The following is an 18,561-nucleotide window of genomic DNA, read 5'->3' on the forward strand; positions in this document are numbered from 1 at the left end:
AATAATAATAAGAGTTCTATGTTAGGATAGAGAATTATCCATATATTGTATACATTTACTAAGTTTTCCATGAGTCAAATTTCTATAGAAAATCTCCCAAAATCTTTTTGATCATCTATTAGCCTGTGTTTGTTTCCACAGATGGAAAGTTAAAGAGTGAAGAAAGGTAAAGAAATTCCGAAAAACAAGGTATAAAATTGCGAAAAACGAAATAAATTTCCCTATTAGACTTTCTTCTTTCAATATCGAAGAAACTTGCTTTATGTGAAGAAACTTGATTTTTAATACGTTAAACCATAACGTACATAAAATAAATATAATAATATATATTCTTTTATTTTAAAATAATAAATATTAAATTCATAATAAAATACATTTAATGTTTTTATTAATATACGTTGAATGTTAAATAAATAAAAAAGTAAAATAAAAAGTAAATTAAATTAAATTAAATTTTGATAATTTATTTAATGTACTTTATTTTGAAATATTATTTTATTTATTTATTAAGGTTTTATAATAATTTTTATTAATTTTAATTTTTTAATCTTAATTTAAATTTTCAAAATTTACAATTCAATTATATCTATCACATCATTCACAAACTTTCATAAATTTTCTCTTAACTTTCCACTCTCTTTCCCTTAATCCAAACAACCTCACTTTCCTTTCAAATCTTTCCTTTCCCTCAAATCCATCATGTAATCCAAACAAAGCCTTACTGAGCACATTCTAATTCTACTCATACAACAAATACATATAAAAGAAAACACACAAAGAGGAATAAAGTATTTATAAGCCTTAAATATCAATCTCAATAAACTTAACGCACGATGTAAATGATGGTCCATTACTTGATCTCTAACCATAATAATGTGGGCTTATGACTTGACCCACACCATCAAACTTAATTTTACTTTATGACACAAATAAATCCATATTCTACTTTTGATGATTCCCTTTAAACATCAAAAGTTTATTGGGAAGTGATTAGGTACTTGTGTATTTCTAATAAAAAATATTGGTATAACTATAATTATTTTTCTCAATAATTTTTTACATCTGCCAATAAAAAGAGATACTGATTACCTAACATTGGTGATGTTGAGCAGGTATCGAGTAATTCCAAGTTTAACATATGAATATCCTAATCATCAAATATTCAGTACTTGATAACTTCCTTAAATTCCTTAATCTAAATATACCAATGGGACATTTAAAAAAAAAAAGTATAAAACAACCATAAGACATAAATAATTTTATTTTATCTAAACTCATAAACAAGTATTTTTTACTTTATTTTTTTATTGTTTTATAATTTCTTTGAATTATTAAAAATTATATTTTAAATAACATAAAAATAAACAATAAAAATATAAAGTCGATGTGGTTTGCACCCACTTATATACATCTCCAACACACCCCCCTCACGCCGAGAGGCCAACTCGTGCGTGAGACGAAATGACTCTGATACCATATTAAGAAAGTGGACTTTAAGCCTAACTCAACCCCATAAAACCGGCTCATAAAGTTGAGGTTTGCACCCACTTATATACAATGAAAGGCTCTAATCTCTAGTCGATGTGGGATCTCCAACATACGTAGAGCTACAAATATTTTGGTGAAGTCCAATTTTTTCTTTTTATATATAAGTTATTTTTTTCCAAAATCATGATTACATTTATTAATATAATCTTATTACTTCTTATCTTCCTATTTTATTTATTTTTTATTCATTCTTATCTAGGGATTTTATTTATTTCTTATTCTTTCTTGTCCATGGAAAGGTTATTTTAAATAATTATTTTTAATAGTTAAATATATCATTTTCTTAATTAGTTAAATAATTTTTTAAATTAAATATTTTTCTTCTACTTATTTTTATTTTATTTTATTTAGTCATACTATTTCTTAATTTTTTTTAATATTCAAACTTTATTTCGAAATAGAATATATATATATATATATATATATATATATATTTTTTTTTAAATATAAACTTAATCATAAAAATTATAACTAAAATTTTATAGTTCTTATTTGAAATTAATAATTAACATAGTTATCTAAAAATAGATGTTATATTTACACTATTATATTTCAATTATTTATTTTTCACATGGGACCACACTGGTCAAACTCTCCACAGGTCATATTATATACGTCCAAACTCTATCCAAAAAAACCCAAAAAATTGTCAACTAAATTGAACTTGGTCACATTTTATGTTGAGTTAACTCTTTCTATATAACAATAATAATAATATAAAGTTTTTTTTAAACGCATATATTATATTTTATATTTATTTGTATATTAAATAGTTACATCTAAAAGTTAATGTTAAATAAATAATATGACTTAAATTTTAGAAAAATAGTTTAATTTTTTTACTTTTTTTTTATATTTTTTTTGGATTATGTCAAAAATTTCTATCAGTCTCACATAAAATCGAAAGAAACCAAAACATTATATTACATGTAAGTCTCTCCTTATACAAGAAAATTATAGAGTAAAGTATTCATTATTATATAACATTAAGTAGTCAATTTAAAAAGTAAAACTAAATATATATTACTAAAAATTATACATATATATATATTAATAAAAATTATATAATAAAATTGCAAAACCGATCTATACCAAAATATCCAACTTGATATCATTTAATTTGATTTTTTTTATATTCAAGCCAAATCGAATAACATGATTGTATGTTTGGCTTGAATATAACTTTAATCAAGATCTGAAAAAAAAAAATACAGTGCAAACATTCATAAGGTTAAAAGAGTATAAAAATTAATGATTGAGACCAAAAAATAATTAAATTTTTTTATCTAGAAATAAAAATTACATGAGTTTAAAATTAATTTAAAACTAAATTGTAATTTTATACCTTGTAATTTCATAATTTATTTATACGTGCATCTTTTTCCCATGATTAAAGTAATAAATCAAGAAGATGGAAATATATTATAACCGTATTGGAATTTTATTAAAAAGTTTTATGAATTTTTTTGAGGCGGAATGGAAATAATAATAAAAAAAAAACTGTTCCTGGTATTAAAATAAATTATTTAGAAGGTGGATGAGTGGAATATTAGTTAGTAGTCATAAGGATCTGTTTGTCAGAAATTTTATTTATCATTTATATCTATAAAAACAAAAATAAAAACCCTTCCACTATAACCCAACAATAGCGTGGTTGCAGAAGAGGAAGAAGAAAATCGAATCGAAACGCCGAGTTTCTTTGTCTCTCCCCAACAAATTATGGTTCTGAGGAGGAAGAAGATGGAGCAGCGCTTCACCTTCTTCTTCTGCTGTTGATTTCATGGCCACCTCCCAGTCCCAGCATCGCTGCGTTTTCGGTATGCCCTCTCTCTCCCTCTTCGCACATTTCTTGTTATTGAGTGTTTGGGTGTTGAAGAAATGGGAAATTGAATTATTATTTATTTAAAATTTTCTATCTTTGTGGCTTCCTCTTATTGCAAACTTGGATGTTGTCAATTTCAATCAGGTTGAAATTTGTGAGATTCATGAGCGTTGGTTCTTGGGTTTTGACTATTGTTTTGATTTTGTTGTAGTTGGGAATATACCGTATGATGCCACAGAGGAACAGCTTGTCGAAATCTGCCAGGAGGTTGGCCCAGTAGTCTCATTTAGGTAATTTTGTAAAAAGATATAATGCTTGTTACTGTCAATGAGTTTTTTTTTAGTTTTCTTTTGTTACGTCAATTAGTGTTTTCTTCCACCCTGGGAATAGGGGATTAGTTATAGACTTTGGTCCCTAGAAGTTTCTCTATAAGCACTTGCAGTAAAAAAAATAATAAGAAAAATGAAATAAGTTTCTCCCACAAGTTGAAGTGTATAAGTTTCTCCTATCTTAAGAGCTTATGAAGAACTTTATGCAAGCAAATCAATAGTTATGACTAGAAGTGGCTTTCCAAGTCTGTTTTAAGGGACAAGTTTCATTATGAAATTTTTTCGGTAATGTTGTTGGAACTTCCTTTTGCTTTTTACCAATGGTTTATTTGGTTGAAGACTTGAAGTATTCCCATCTTTTATCTGCAGATTAGTTATTGACAGGGAAACTGGGAAACCAAAAGGTTATGGATTCTGTGAGTATAAGGATGAAGAGACAGCTTTAAGTGCTAGACGAAATCTTCAGGGTTACGAAATTAATGGGCGGCAATTACGTGTTGATTTTGCTGAAAATGACAAAGGGACTGACAGAAACAGAGAACAGGTATATTGTCAAAATTTCTTGAATAGTGTCTAGTTATTCTTCCAAATCTTTGCTAGTTTACTTTAAAGAAAGCACCGAGTCACCTGGAAGAAGCTCAAGTCTAAACCATTGATACTGGCATGCACCTTTGTTGTTCTCACATTGATCAATTTCTTTTATTTGTTTATAGTTTCATTTTTGACCAATTAAATCGTCACCCATAATCGTGTACTTCGTTTATTACAGATTAAATTGCTTATTTTTCTTTTTTGGCACAGGGTCGCGGTGGGCCTGGAATGACAACAAATGTTGGTTAGTTATTTTGCTCTTACTATTCTTTTATGTTGTAATAAATCATCTTGCATATATAATCATTGCATGCATTTTTCATCCTGTGTTTTTCATTTTCTTCTTCTCTATATTATAAAGACCCTCAGAAACAAGTTGGTGGCCCTGCTGTCCATGGGGAAGCTGTTCAGCATCAGCCTATTGGTCTTCATATTGCCATAACAGCTGCAACTGTCATGACAGCGGCTTTGGGTGGTGCTCAGTTTGGCATCCAGTCAAATCAAAATAGTTTGCAGAGTCAGTCAGCATTGGCGCATGATCCTTTAACTCTGCATCTGGCCAAAATGTCCAGGAGTCAGCTTACGGAGATGATCTCTGAGCTAAAGGTAACTATTGGTTGTAGGTAACTTCACTTTCCTAGACAACCTTCTCTTTTCTTGAACTTTTCGTTGTATGATGACAGGGAATGGCTACACAAAACAAGGATCTGGCTCGCCAGCTGTTGCTTTCAAGGCCACAGTTGCCCAAGGCTCTTTTCCAGGTGTGTACTTTTCTCTTATACCAATTCCCCTGTGAATTTGTTCTGCCACAGCATTCTTTCATGACAAACTTGTTTCTTTTTAGTTTCTACATTAGCTCGTATGATATAGATTTCAATTAGGGCAGCTATCTTAGAAAGTTCACTGATTTGACCACATGTGACTATGTTAGAAATGAACAAACGATATCATGCAAATTAAGATATTTGAGTGGAGAGACTGGAGAATAATTTATGACTTTTTGGACGACCTTTTCTCATTTTCAATGGGTATGCCTGGTAGAGAGACAAATAACTTCTTTTTTTCTATCTTTTGCTACAATATTTTTGGAGGAGGGAAGGGCTAGTTTTGTTTTGCACTAATTGGCATTCCAATCCATTTGGTGCCTAGAGTAGGAACATTCCACAGGACGTAGTTAGTCTAAAACATATGCTATTTTTACATGTTTTGCTTATTTTGTGGCCTTTTTTTTTGTCATTATACACTTTTGTAAGTTGGAAAAGTCAGCCTACCATTTGCCCCCAAAATCATGATTCATAATAGAGTCAGTCTTGGCTGTGTAGGTCAAGGTAGTAATACTTGATCCCTGCTACCAACCATTTTCATTCTGTTTTCTTTTGAAGTATTCCTAAATCCTTATCCTTGACTTGTAATCTCTTAACATAAAATCATTGTCTAAAAGGAAAATATATCAATGTTCATTGTGTGGGCTGTAATTTAGAATCTTTCAATTTTGTGTCCTACCTTGTCTTTATTTTGACTATTAACGTGTAGCTGATCACTCTTTCCTTCGGTTACACTTTCTGAAACCTTTAAGGATTTTTGTGGATCTATATATTTGTATATATGAAATTTCTTTGATCATATGATCACAATTTTATATGCAGGCTCAAATAATGCTAGGAATGGTGACTTCCCAAGTGGTTTGTTTCAGTACCTTTCTGCTTGATGTTCATTTCTTTTATATTTTATGCCAAATATTTGTCATTTGGGACTTATAATTTGATTTAGGGTGCTATAAATCCCAACCCAACTACCAAGGCTGTGAACTGAACCTTTTAATTTGTAGATTACAGTTATTGTGTTCTGGGACAGTTGGAAGCAAATATCAGCTACTATTTTTTTTTATTACTGTTTTATATATTGCCTGTGGAGAACAATATGTTTGGGCTGGCTGAGAAAGAGAAAGGGAATAATAGACTTTATTAAGCAATTGAATACCTTGCATGTCTAGGCAGTAGGAGTTATCTGGAAATGATTGCATGGAACTGTATACATCAATTGTATTGGAGGATCAATCAAAATTTGGGTATCATCTTCTGAAACTTGAGGTCTAAAATGTAATAACTTACCATTGACAAATAAAGCTCAAATTGCTGAAACAGCTTGAGGAAAAGGCATGGAAGCTGTTGTTGACAGGCTTTAAAATACTTATTTATAAAAAGTTAATAAGATGCCTCTAGGACTTATATAACATCAACAGAAGCAACATCGCATAACCCTAAACCTATTATGATCATTTAAGGTTTATGTCGTATCAAATTAAAATTAAATTTATATTAGACTACTTTTTGTTCCTTAAGCTTACTCCTTCTAGATCTTTAAATTTTTATTGTCATAATAATTATTGCAGTTACAAATGCCAAACCTTAGGCTGGTTTCAGATCAAACCTCGCAGTCTTTAATGAATGAAGGTCAGCTGGTTCAGCCACCACTGGTTCAAAGTCTGCCTACCCTTCCTCCTCATGGGCAGAGCAAATTGCAGCCTGGTTTGATACCTTATGCTCAAGAAGGCCAAGTCAGCACCATACTTCATAATCCTCTGGCTTCTAATCAATTAACTGCTCATTCAAAGCTTCCAGCGCAGCCCCGAATTCCCCTTCAACAACATCCAAACAACCTTGTACTTCCTGGAACTTTGTCAGGACAGCCTAATTTATTGCTTCCTTCTGTGCGCCCAGGTTTGGGAAGTTTGTCTGTCAGGCCACCAATTCAACCCACAACTTCAACTGCTCTAAACCAGCAAATGCATACCTCTTTGCTACAGCATTCTGTACATGTTGGAAACTCAACTGTTGGACATAATATTCAGTTGGTTCGTCCAGATGCCAACTTTCAGGTGCCAAGTTTTGCACGTGTTTTAGTTCTTTTATGTTGAGATATGGATTTTTTTAAGAAAATCTACGCAGTAAAAGTTAATATTAGAACTTAGCATGCTGGTTTAGCCCCACCTTTCTTTTCATGGGATGATTATTCTTGCTTTCTGCAATTTGTTATTGCTTATTGTTATTTTAGTCGCCATTTATTTGTAGTAGAGAAAGAAAGTAGATGTCTGTAGCACAGGGTAATAGAATTACTAAAACTAGGCAATAGGAGAAACCCACATCAACCGAGCAAAGCTTTCCATTCCTGCAATTCTGTCAAAGAAGAAACTTCTTTTTAGCACCATAAGGATGCCTGATATATCACACCATACCACATCAAAGTGCAGATAGAATATTTATACTTTTTGGCCAATATGCGAAATATTTCTGCAGAAATGCTTGGCCATGTGTAAAATTATGAGTATGTCCGTTCCCAGCTCATTCTACCCAGGTATGATGAACTGATTTTCCCAATAAGTTGTCTTGTTTTTAAACCCTGAGCTCTCCCAACTAAGGTAACTTTTGGTTTAACAAACAACATTGATTTAAAGTATTACCAGTCAAGCCAAACACTTAACCTTTGAGGGAGCTATATCCCTCCTAAGTTGCTAGAGCAGGTTTGCAAGTTGAATGATTTCAGATTGTAAAGTGAAATATTAAGGGAGTCTAAATTCTGTACCCTTTTGTATTTTATGTTATAAATAGGTGGGTACTTCATCCTTTAGTTTTTTTCCCTTGTTTGCTTTAGTTTTTGAGGACTTTCTATCCTCTTGCATTTGTATATTTAATTTTCTTAATAAATTATATGTTTATCAAAAGAATAAGGTGGTTAATGAAGAAAAATTCACGAAAGAACCTACTATTCAAGCATCATTGTCATTTTGTAATGGTTTCACATTATTTACCATACATAGAAATGTCTAGTCATTGGTTGAGCGTAATTCCATTTGTGCTTTCAAATTGAGAGGCTATGTAGCTGATAGTCTGTAGAAGTTTATTTTCTCTTCACTTCTGCTGAGCTGGCTACAACTTCTATGTTTTATATGCCCATATTTTTAAATAATGCATTTAATTTTATTTATTGAAACAGCCTGGTCCCGCCATATCGTCATCTAATTCTCAGTTGTTGAGTAAAGGTGATAAATCTTCAAATATAACATATTCAAACATGCCTTTGGGAATAGAGAAAACAAACATGGTTCGTGATTCTTCAGAATCTTTTTCTCGCCCATCAAAGCTCATGAAATTGGAAGAGGGAAGGAGTACACCTCTTTCTACTGGGATATCAGACGTGCCTGTCACTGATGGACCATCTCATGCCCTTGGAAGAAGCTCATTGCCTATACTTGCAGCTAATAAAGCAGAAGGGCAATACTCCGAGCAACAGTCTTCTCAGGTATGTGACTTGGTGATTCATTGATGAGAAGTGAAGGTGAATCATTTTCTTATGAATTTATTTGATAATTCATTGTTATTGTTCGAGGATGCAGAAGTTGTTGTAAGGTCATCTCTTTTGAGATTCAGTAGTTTTTCATTTGGTTGCTAGAAGAGATAGTCTAACCTTAAAAAGGGTGTCTAGAATAAACTTCAGAATTGTTTAATGTTTCCTGTTTTCTTAAATAAAGTTTGAAATTTACATTAGATTATGTGCGTATGGTTAGGTATACTTAATTGGGGTGCATCTAGTAGGAACTGAACCTTCAAATTTGCCAGTTATTTTGACATATGCTGTAAACTTCCTTGTCTTTTTAGTTTGAACTTTGAAATATCATCACTAAGCGAGTAAATTTATGCTTTATTTATGCACACGGCCAATGAACCAAAGTGTCTGTGATTATTGGCAGCTGAACTATCTTTAAATCACCAGTATGCTAACCACTAATTGGCCCGGAACTAGAGATTGATATAATGGATCATGTGTGTACTTTAGGGATCAAGCTAAGACGACTCTGCCTTGGTTACAAGCTTATAGTCTGTAATGATCTGATTTACACATTAGGAGAGGGATTTTATGCATGGTTAGTGCAAAACGCATCTTGTGACTTCTATTTAAAAGATCCAATGTTTACTCCCTACCTTTTTATGCTAGCAAAACTTTTGCCTGAAAAAAAATGCTTTTAAATGTTTCATATTTACATTTCTTTTACTGTTTCAAAGTTTTGTTTTGATTCTTTTTACCGCAATGTACCCTATCTTGTTTGATTACCATAACCAATCGTTCTGGATATATAAATCATTATTTGATTTTCTTTACTCGTCCCAGCTTCCTCCTGATGTGGAGTCTGTTTTGCTGCAACAAGTGTTGAATCTGACGCCAGAGCAATTGAGTTCCTTGCCACCAGAGCAGCAACAACAGGTCATTCAGCTCCAACAGGCTCTTCGGCGTGATCAGATGCAGCCCTCATAAGAAAGAGGGACTCATGAACAGTTCTGATAGCAACAACTTATTGTATACTAGCATTTGCTGTAGATTAGATTCAGAATATTAAAATTCTTTCGACTACCATTGCTTCTTTTGTAATTTGTTTTCTAGTTCATTGTCCAAATAGTTGATGTAGCAATGAGGAGATCCAGATGGGCTCATATCCTTTAGAAGAGATATATTGTACAATAATAATTTTGGCGATAATTTTTTTTGCTGTTGGCATATCTTTAGTGTGGGCTGAATAACTTTGCCTTGTCATTGGAGCTATTATAAGCATGCATATGCTTGAATATGTTGTCTGAGCTATGTATTATCGCTGATCCCCCTTAATTTAGACAATAAAATATCTAAGCTCAATATCCAGCATATAAATTTTCGTTTTATTATTTTTCCTTGTTTCGTTTTCTTTACCATTCTGAATGTTTTACTATTCACAGCATACGATACACAGTATAGAGCAATTGCCAGGTTTGTGATCGTTCATCATTGCGTCGGTTTTTTAATGCCCACATATTTGTAGCAATGTGACAGTAAACGGTTGGGTTGTCATTTGACAACAGTGAACAATATTGTATTGTAAAGAAATGCATCCCACTTTTCGTACAGAAGGAAAAAAAGCAATTTGAAGTCAAGAATTATGATCAAATGGTTTATTCCTCGTGGCACTGAAATATGCTTGATTTCACTACTATAAGATTACAGAGCGTGACAAACAAATTAACTTTATTTTAAGATCCTTAGTTGCCCTATCAATTGTCTTTCCTTTTCCCGTACAAAACTTTTTTTTCCTTTAATATATGTAATATAACGATGTAAATAAATTGTATACATGTCCTCCAATCAGGTGAGGTAGAAATTACGTCATTCATAAATTTCAAAAATGTAAGCTAATTGACTTGATGGGAAAGGAGAACTAGTGATCGTTCTGGCCCTACTCATATTTTGTTAAGAAAAGTGATCAATCCAAACCACACCACAGGAGAAACGTCCACACCTGCAAGAGGGGGAATCGCTTTGCGGGTAGGAATGAGGAGTGTCTCAGTGGGAGCACAAGCTATTATAGGTATAAATTTTCCCAATGGGAGTTTTGGGTATCAAGACATGACTATTCTCAAGATAAAGAGAAAACCAAACACTATAAGGAAGGGACCTAGAAACCCAGTGGCCAATCTTGTAATCAGATCTTTGGAAACATATGAAGTTTCTGGTATGCTCAGCTTAAGGATATTCAAGAGTAGATCTGAATTAAGAGATATCTGTGTGGTAGCTGCATCCAACAGTTTGCGATGCCTGCATATTCTACAACTTCTGTGTAACGCGAGCAACATTCCACGACGTGAGAATTGCCATTTCTCTTAGTGGTATATATTTGAACTTTTCAGCAAAAATTAGAATCTCAAATTAGGCTGACATAACTCGAAATTTTGCAGTGTAGAAGAAAATACACTTGTTTTAAAGGGAAAAGGGACAATTGAAATCTTGAGACTCGTTCAAATCCAGCCAGCAGCCAATACAAACCGCCATCAGCTTCAATTCGGAGTGATAATGGGTAGATACCCTAATATTTTTCAACCAACTGACTCAAAACAGAAGAAATTACCCAAAATCTGAATCCTCAAATTACTAGAAATAAATTTACATTTGCCCACTTAATCCTAAATACTGGAAACATCCATTCAATAAGCTACTGCAGTGGGAATTTGTTTGAAATTTCAATTTTCTTCACTGACAGTAATACTATGTGTTGTAATTTGTATATAACATAAAAAGTGTGCAAAAGAGAAATGACCCCGCAGTAACATAATCCACGTTGTGATGATTGAATAATTTTGGAAATACTCTCGTGTTGGTAGAGCAACATCAAACAAAAGCCTAACATTTTCAATTATGCCCTTTGAAGTGTAAAAATCATCACGTTATGATTATTGAATAATTATGACTCAATTTTGGAAATACTCCCATGTTGGAAGAACATCATAAAAAAAAGGCCTAATATGTTCTGAAATGTCAATATCCCATCACATTCATCTAACTACGAGTCCATGTGTGAATAAAGGGAATCCATTCCCATTTGAACAATCTTTCTACAGCCACAAACAACATAAACCGCAACACACAAGAGTTTAAGTTTGACATGGATCCTTTAGAGATTCTTAATCAGGCACACAGTTAAAAATAATCTTAAATATAACTTGTAAATTAATTTGTATCATGGTCACAAACTCCAACAAACAATTATATATAGAAAGAGTATTCCAATTAAATTCATAACAAGCCACACCACCATCAATGAAGAAAGTCATGGAATTACAACAATGGCAATAATCATACGTACAATACAAGAATAGCCGTGAGGTTAATTTACAAACGAAACCTCAAAGAATTGAAAAGAACCAAAACCATAACACTGTCTCTGATCATGGTAGATACATACACAAACCCCATTAAATTAAAAAAGACCGAACAAGACGGAGAACCCCAACAAGATGAGCCACACAATGTGCACCAAAAGCAGAGCCTGTCCAGGAATCGGTGCCGATCCCCCATTCCCCACTTCACAGAACCCCAATTTCGCAACCTCCACGCCGGAGCACGCTGCCTCAGCGCAACCGCACCAGTACGTGACGCCATCCGCGCCGCACACCGGGTCGGCGCGGAAGCACTTCGCGGGGCACGACGACGGCATCGTTTGGCCGCACAATCTCTGCGATGGCAGCTGGAGAACGCCGGGTTCCTCGAGATCCGCTGTCGAAACGGGCAGGAGCATGCAAAGTGCAAGGACGGTGATCGCGGCGGCGAGGAACCGGCGGCGAGAGGGTGGGAATTTCCACATGTCGGTGTCGGAGATGACGAGCTACGAGAGCTCGCCGTGGCGGATTTGGGGACTCAGTTAAGGGAAGTTTTGGGATTTGGAGAATTGGGAGAATGGAGGGTTTCGGAATAGAAATTGGATTGAACCCTAATTGAGGGAATTGGGGGGTTTTGTTTACCGTGTTAGCGAGGAAAAAAGGGAAGGTTAAACGAGAAAGAAAGAATGTTTTGTTTGTGGTGTCATTGTCGGAGAACCGGTGTGGTGTTTACACCTAATTTAGGAAAAAAGTTGGAAAATGAAATTGTGTTATTGTTTGGAGAAGTTTCCGAAGGTGAAAATAGTATATTGCTCAGTAATTGGGCTAACGGTCATAGAGTTGTTCGCCATAAACATTCGGCCTTGCCATTATTGAATGAATAGTAGTGTGAGATTTATGAGTAACTTCTTAAAGTGTTGTGTTCATGAGTTTGCTACCTAAATAATATATTGAGTTATGCTCTTAGTATGTGTTAGCATTTCTTTTGAATATTCACAATCTTCATGTAAGAGTGTTTTGTGAATCTTTAGACTTCAGATCTTGTTTCTTTCTTGGCGAGGAAAAGAAAATGTATGTTTACTATGAGAAGTAAAATACAAAAAAAGGAGACAATAAATAAGAAATAGCATAAAAAAGGAAAATAATTAACTTTCTTCGTACTTAAGAAAAGAATTGCTAAGGAAACATAATTATAATATGTATATAGTAAATTATAAATAATAATAATAAATATATTTTTAATAATAATAAAATAAATTTATATAATAATTATCTTAATTATAAAAAATAAAGATAAAAATAATAATGTTATTTAATTTAGAAGTAAATTAATCAAATTAATTAATTTTTTAACAATTTTTTAAAATATAAGAATAAATTTATAAATTTAGATTTTTATTAATTAAAAAAATATAATTTCAATCCTACTATCACATCACTTACAAACTTTCATATATATTTTTTTAATTTTTTATTATAATCTTAATCCAAACAACATCAATTTCTTCACATTTCATTTTTTTTAGAAAAAATCAAATATTTGATCAAAGAAAAAAAAGAGTCCATAACATTATAACATTTGTACATGTTGAAAAGAAAAGAAAAAAAATAAACTTCTTGGATAAATAGTATCTCTTGTTCTTATGCAATTCGCCATCATTACCCTTCAAAAAGCTATGACAAGGTGGTTCTTGAACGTCATTCAAGAAAAATAACATCCTTTGCAGTTGCCACCACCGCATTGTGCAGTGGTAGCAACTATTGGATGCATCGCAGGTCTGACGACACCCTCAATAACAAAGTTCCTCGATAAGCAATAGAGCATTTAGAAGATGGACAAGACTTGGACCTGATAATGGAAGATTTTGCAAATCTGCTCGACAATCTGAGAAAATACATTAAAAATATAGGCAAGCCACTGAGAAGAAGTAACAAGAACACAAGAAAGAAAAAGGGTTTTCCTTCACACTTCCCTTTAAATCATTTGAAATCCACTCCCTAATCCAAACAAAGTTTAGAGTTCTATTTTAATATGAGAAGAGAAAAAATGATGACAATAGTAAAAAAGTTCTTCTTATTCTCTAATGGAGAAAATGGACCAGATTAGAAAATTATGGTAAAAGAAATATATAAATAAAAGCTTAACATGCTTGTGTATCAATCCAAATGTGATACAACTAAAAGAATCATTTGTTTGAAAAACGTGGATGTCTGCACATCGGAGGATCCATTAGCATGCATGAACACATGATTCGTTTGGCATGACTTTCCTATATATTTTTTATTAATCTATGATTAATTATCACCTCCTTAATTTATAAAATGTTTTGTTTGTATACAGCGGAGCTTGGACGCTCGGTCCATGTTGACGAAGTGTTTCAACAAACACATATACGAAAGAGCACTGTGGATTTTGTAGATGATAGATTAAGGCAGATACATAAAAAAAATTTCAATTTTTTTGTTCATGTACATTAATTACTATTATAACAAATATTTTTCATTTTAATAGAAAGATTTTGAAAGTAGATTCTCTTGAGCATTATCTAAGTTACAATCTGCGTCTACCTTGATATCTACTCCATTAGATCCTGTTGAGGAGGAAAGATTAAGAAACAATTGTTGATTACAAGTTGTAGGTGGAAGGTACAAGGGACGAGTGTATGAGATTGGCCGTGTCGATTGTCAGGACGACTGTGTTGATCGCTACCTACAAGAAACACAACCATCTTCTTGTAAGAAAGTTGATTCAGAAGAAATTGTTCAACTTAGACAACGACTATCAACAAGTGAATAGCAGATTTGACACATGAATTCCCGGTTTCAATCCTTTCAAGATCTTACGATTCAATATCTACCATCTGAAGCAGACATATTTTTCAGCAGTTAAATACCTCGCAACAAAATACTCAAGAAAATCATATGCAAGATAATGATGATGAGCAACAAAATTCACTTGGTCAAGATTATAATAATTATTAGTGACTTGAATTTCCTTTTGTTAGATGTTTTTTTGTTTGTTTGAATGAAATACATTTGAATATTTTGAATATTTGGAAATAGTATTGTATTCTATCATGTTTTTCAATTTATGGACAAGTTTGAATATTGATGAATATTTGTCTTTGAATGAATTCTATTGAAAACAGGAATGACTTTTGATATATGCAGGTGTGGAACTGATTTCCAGTGCTTTCAAAATATATAAAAAAATGAATTACAGTTACATACAAATATATCCATATGTAAACCTGCACACAGTTACATACGAATAAATCCGTATGTAAACCTGCACACACTTACATACAGATAAATTCTTATGTAAATATGCACACACTTACATACAGATAAATCTGTATGTAAACCTACACACACTTACATACAGATTTATCCGTATGTAACAATTACTTACGACAATTTTACATACGGATTTGTCCGTATGTAACAATTACCTACGACAATGTTACATACAGATTTGTCTGTATGTAACTATGTTTTACATACGGATTTAATGTCTTACATACGGATTTAGTGTCTTACATACGAATTTGATCTGTATGTAATTCCAAATTTTCTTGTAGTGTATTATGTATCACTTTGGTATTATTATTTGTTAAATAATCATTCTTTAAAATTTCTGAGAGTTATGCCTTGAGTGGGTTCATCTTTCTCTAAAGCATCTTATAGACTTGCCTTTCATTTATTTTAATATTGTTAAAGGGTGTAGAATGAAAAGTGAGATGTATTGAGAAGGAAAATTGGTTTAATACTATTTTTTTTATCTTAATACTATTTTATTCCTTAATTTTTATTTTTTTTTCAATGTAATTTTTTTTTTAAATAACACAACTTAGTTCCTTTTTGTTAAGGTCTTAGTCTAACTAACAATAAAACGAGACATGACATTTGTAGACCAGATGAATAAAATATTTTTATTTTGAATATTGAACAAAGAAGGAATTCAGGATTTTTGTGCGTAGAGTGTTTGCAAGACTTGGAGAGTGATTTTCTGTATTGTAGCGATGTTGACAATATTGATTAGGCTCGTGGTTTTGTTGTTACTAGTTCCTGCACTTAGGTGTTTTTCTATTGAATTTATGAAGTGAGTTGCACTTGTTGAATATTCGATTGTGGTTTCCAATGTTTGATTTAAGGTTTTATGGTGATAATTTATCTTTTAAGAAACACCAATAGAGACTATTCTAAAGACTAAAAACTACCAATACTACAATTGGTTGGTCCTATATGAAAAATATGTTTTGTCCTTAAAAAGACTTCTTACACATTGGGCAAGCAAATTGTTATCTTAATGAAGGATTTTTTTTTGTGAGATGAAAGAATGAAAATTTGTTTCATGTGATGATGAAGTTGACAAAACTTTAGTTGAGAATTGTCTAGAAACAGCATCTCAAAGTCTCATCCATTACAACTACAAGATGATGAAGAGACATTAATAAGTAGTGAAACAAATATATCAATCGAGCCAAAATAAAAAATAACAAAATCAAAACATGAAAAAAAACATGACCTAGACAACTATATAAAAAAAACAAACCTCATATCATCGATTTTGATTTTATCAGTGTACTATTATTTTAAATGTAATTCTATATTTTAATTTTATTTTTCAAGTCATTACACCCATAAAACAACGACAAATCTAACAAAAGGATAAATTTGAGTTATTTTTTTTTTAAATTGGGACATTCTAAAAAAATTAAAACTAACAAACCAAATTAATTTTTGACTATTTATATAAGAATCAAAAGTGGTACTAAACCGACAAATTTAAAAATATTAAAGATACAATGGTCTCCGGTATTACTTAAATTTAAATTCAATAATTTGAGTTAAATTTTTAAAACATATACTTAATTTTTAATTTTTACTTAAATTTATTTGATTTGTATTGTTTTTTTTTTTTAAAGTGAGGCAAAATGGTATGTTAGCCTTTGTTTGAATAAAAGTGAGGTAAAATGAAAAGAAGAGAGAAAAAGAGTGGAAATGTTGTTTAGATCGAAGAAAAGTGACTAGGAACTAGTAGAAAAGTTGTACTGATTTTATTAATGTGACATAAAAAAATTGAATTAATAAGAAAATATAGGAAATTATAAAAATATCTTGAGTTATTTTTAATATAATTGGGTATCAAATAAGATTTAAAATTGATGAAATACAGTAATTAATTTATAAAAGTGAAAATAATATTTAAATTTCTTTTGTTGATAACATTTCATAAAAATACATGAATTTAAAGAATAATTAAGTTTTTAATATAATTATACATTTGTATACAATTTTAGTTTATTTTGTTAATATTCATTTTACAAGTAAACAAAATTACTACTATCAAATTAAGTAGAGTGATTAAAAATTTTAAGATCAGTTTAAATCAGCAATGAAATATAATTAATGTGCATGTAATTATGAAAGACAATTAATTTCTAATAATAAAACTATCTTACAACCTTTAAATTGGTGTAATGAACAATTTAATTTTTTGTAATGATTTTTTTATTATAATTAGATTTAGTTACCTTAAATAATAAAATTGTACGTGTTATAAACATAGGATGCATATAAGATGCATAATCACCCTATATTTATGACATACAGGGGGAAAAATAAAAATTCACCTTGCTACTTAACTCTCTCCTCTTTTCTTCACTCATGCTCCTCCTCTTTCTTTTTCACCTTTTCTTCTCAGATTTCTAAATCCAAACATGAATAGTGCTTCATCTTTCTTAGCTCCTTTTCTTCTTCTAAAGTACATCTATATCAATCTAAACACATTCTAAGGCCAATTTAGGCTCGAGCCAAACAAAAATTTGTCTCATATAAACTTTTGAGTAGTGTTAGGTTCATATCATTAAAAGAATTATTCTTACTTTACAACTCAATATATTATTATTTTAATCATATTTTTTTATATTTTAATATAAATTATTAATATATGTTGTTATACTATTAAAATGGGTTGTAAAGTGGAAGTATTTTGTCTTAATATAAATTATTTTTGTAAGCTTTTGAGTGATGTAAGGCTGATGATAGTTTGACAGTATATTTTTCTCCCACATCCAAATTATAACTCAATATATTATCATTTTACTATAATATTTTATTTTTATTATTTTAATATAATATTTTATTATAAAAAACAGTTGTTAAATGAATATAGGAGAAATATAGAATGTAAAAAAGAGATATTTTCCTTGATGTAATATGTCAGACCAACTCACGCCAACCAATTTGACAACTCTAAAATGTAATGTTTGTTGTAAGATGTTGTATGTTTTCGGTTTTTAATTTGTAAAATGATTATTTTATTTGAGCCATGTTGTGGTGGTATAATATTTGGTGTAGGTAAGAGTGAAAAGATTATTGTATTTTTTATATCGTTCCAGGTAGATCATACATTGTTTGTCATCTTTTTAGTCGTATAAACATCTAAATTTTGGTTTGAAGTACACAACAGACTGTGAAGTCCTCAGCAATGTACTCTGGGGACCAGTGCTGTGTACGAGAGCGTGATGAAGATTTTTGGTCTTACAATATTTTGCTGAAATCAGACTAGGGATGTGCTACAATTGATATG

The 18,561-nt window shown here is 31.3% G+C and overlaps 2 protein-coding genes and 1 pseudogene across 2 annotated transcripts; 1 reads left to right on the forward strand and 2 right to left on the reverse strand.

Moving 5' to 3' along the window:
- The first annotated feature begins 3,089 nt into the window (after positions 1-3,089).
- CSTF64 (cleavage stimulating factor 64) lies at positions 3,090-9,842 on the forward strand. The gene is made up of 10 exons (XM_068634183.1): positions 3,090-3,365; positions 3,582-3,660; positions 4,069-4,243; positions 4,501-4,534; positions 4,652-4,896; positions 4,974-5,051; positions 5,937-5,972; positions 6,683-7,168; positions 8,284-8,589; positions 9,457-9,842. Exons 1-10 carry the CDS (start codon positions 3,329-3,331, stop codon positions 9,598-9,600), a joined length of 1,620 nt encoding a protein of 539 aa, XP_068490284.1. The 5' UTR covers positions 3,090-3,328; the 3' UTR covers positions 9,601-9,842.
- Positions 9,843-10,458: 616 nt separating this feature from the next.
- Positions 10,459-11,142, reverse strand: LOC137828998 (protein COFACTOR ASSEMBLY OF COMPLEX C SUBUNIT B CCB3, chloroplastic-like; annotated as a pseudogene).
- Positions 11,143-11,858: 716 nt separating this feature from the next.
- LOC137828498 (uncharacterized) lies at positions 11,859-12,787 on the reverse strand. Its single transcript, XM_068635106.2, has one exon. It carries the CDS (start codon positions 12,449-12,451, stop codon positions 12,068-12,070), a length of 384 nt encoding a protein of 127 aa, XP_068491207.1. The 5' UTR covers positions 12,452-12,787; the 3' UTR covers positions 11,859-12,067.
- Between the last annotated feature and the right edge of the window lie 5,774 nt (positions 12,788-18,561).

Source organism: Phaseolus vulgaris, chromosome 7 (genome assembly GCF_051622355.1).
Source record: "Phaseolus vulgaris cultivar YP4 chromosome 7, ASM5162235v1, whole genome shotgun sequence".
NCBI lineage: Eukaryota > Viridiplantae > Streptophyta > Magnoliopsida > Fabales > Fabaceae > Phaseolus > Phaseolus vulgaris.

Coding starts and splice junctions, on each gene's coding strand:
- CSTF64 (XM_068634183.1), top strand. CDS start 3,329: ATGGCCACCTCCCAGTCCCAGCATCGCTGCGTTTTCG. Junction 4,897..4,973: donor AGATGATCTCTGAGCTAAAG/GTAACTATTGGT, acceptor GTATGATGACAG/GGAATGGCTACACAAAACAA. Junction 7,169..8,283: donor GTCCAGATGCCAACTTTCAG/GTGCCAAGTTTT, acceptor TTATTGAAACAG/CCTGGTCCCGCCATATCGTC.
- LOC137828498 (XM_068635106.2), bottom strand. CDS start 12,451: ATGTGGAAATTCCCACCCTCTCGCCGCCGGTTCCTCGCCGCCGCGATC.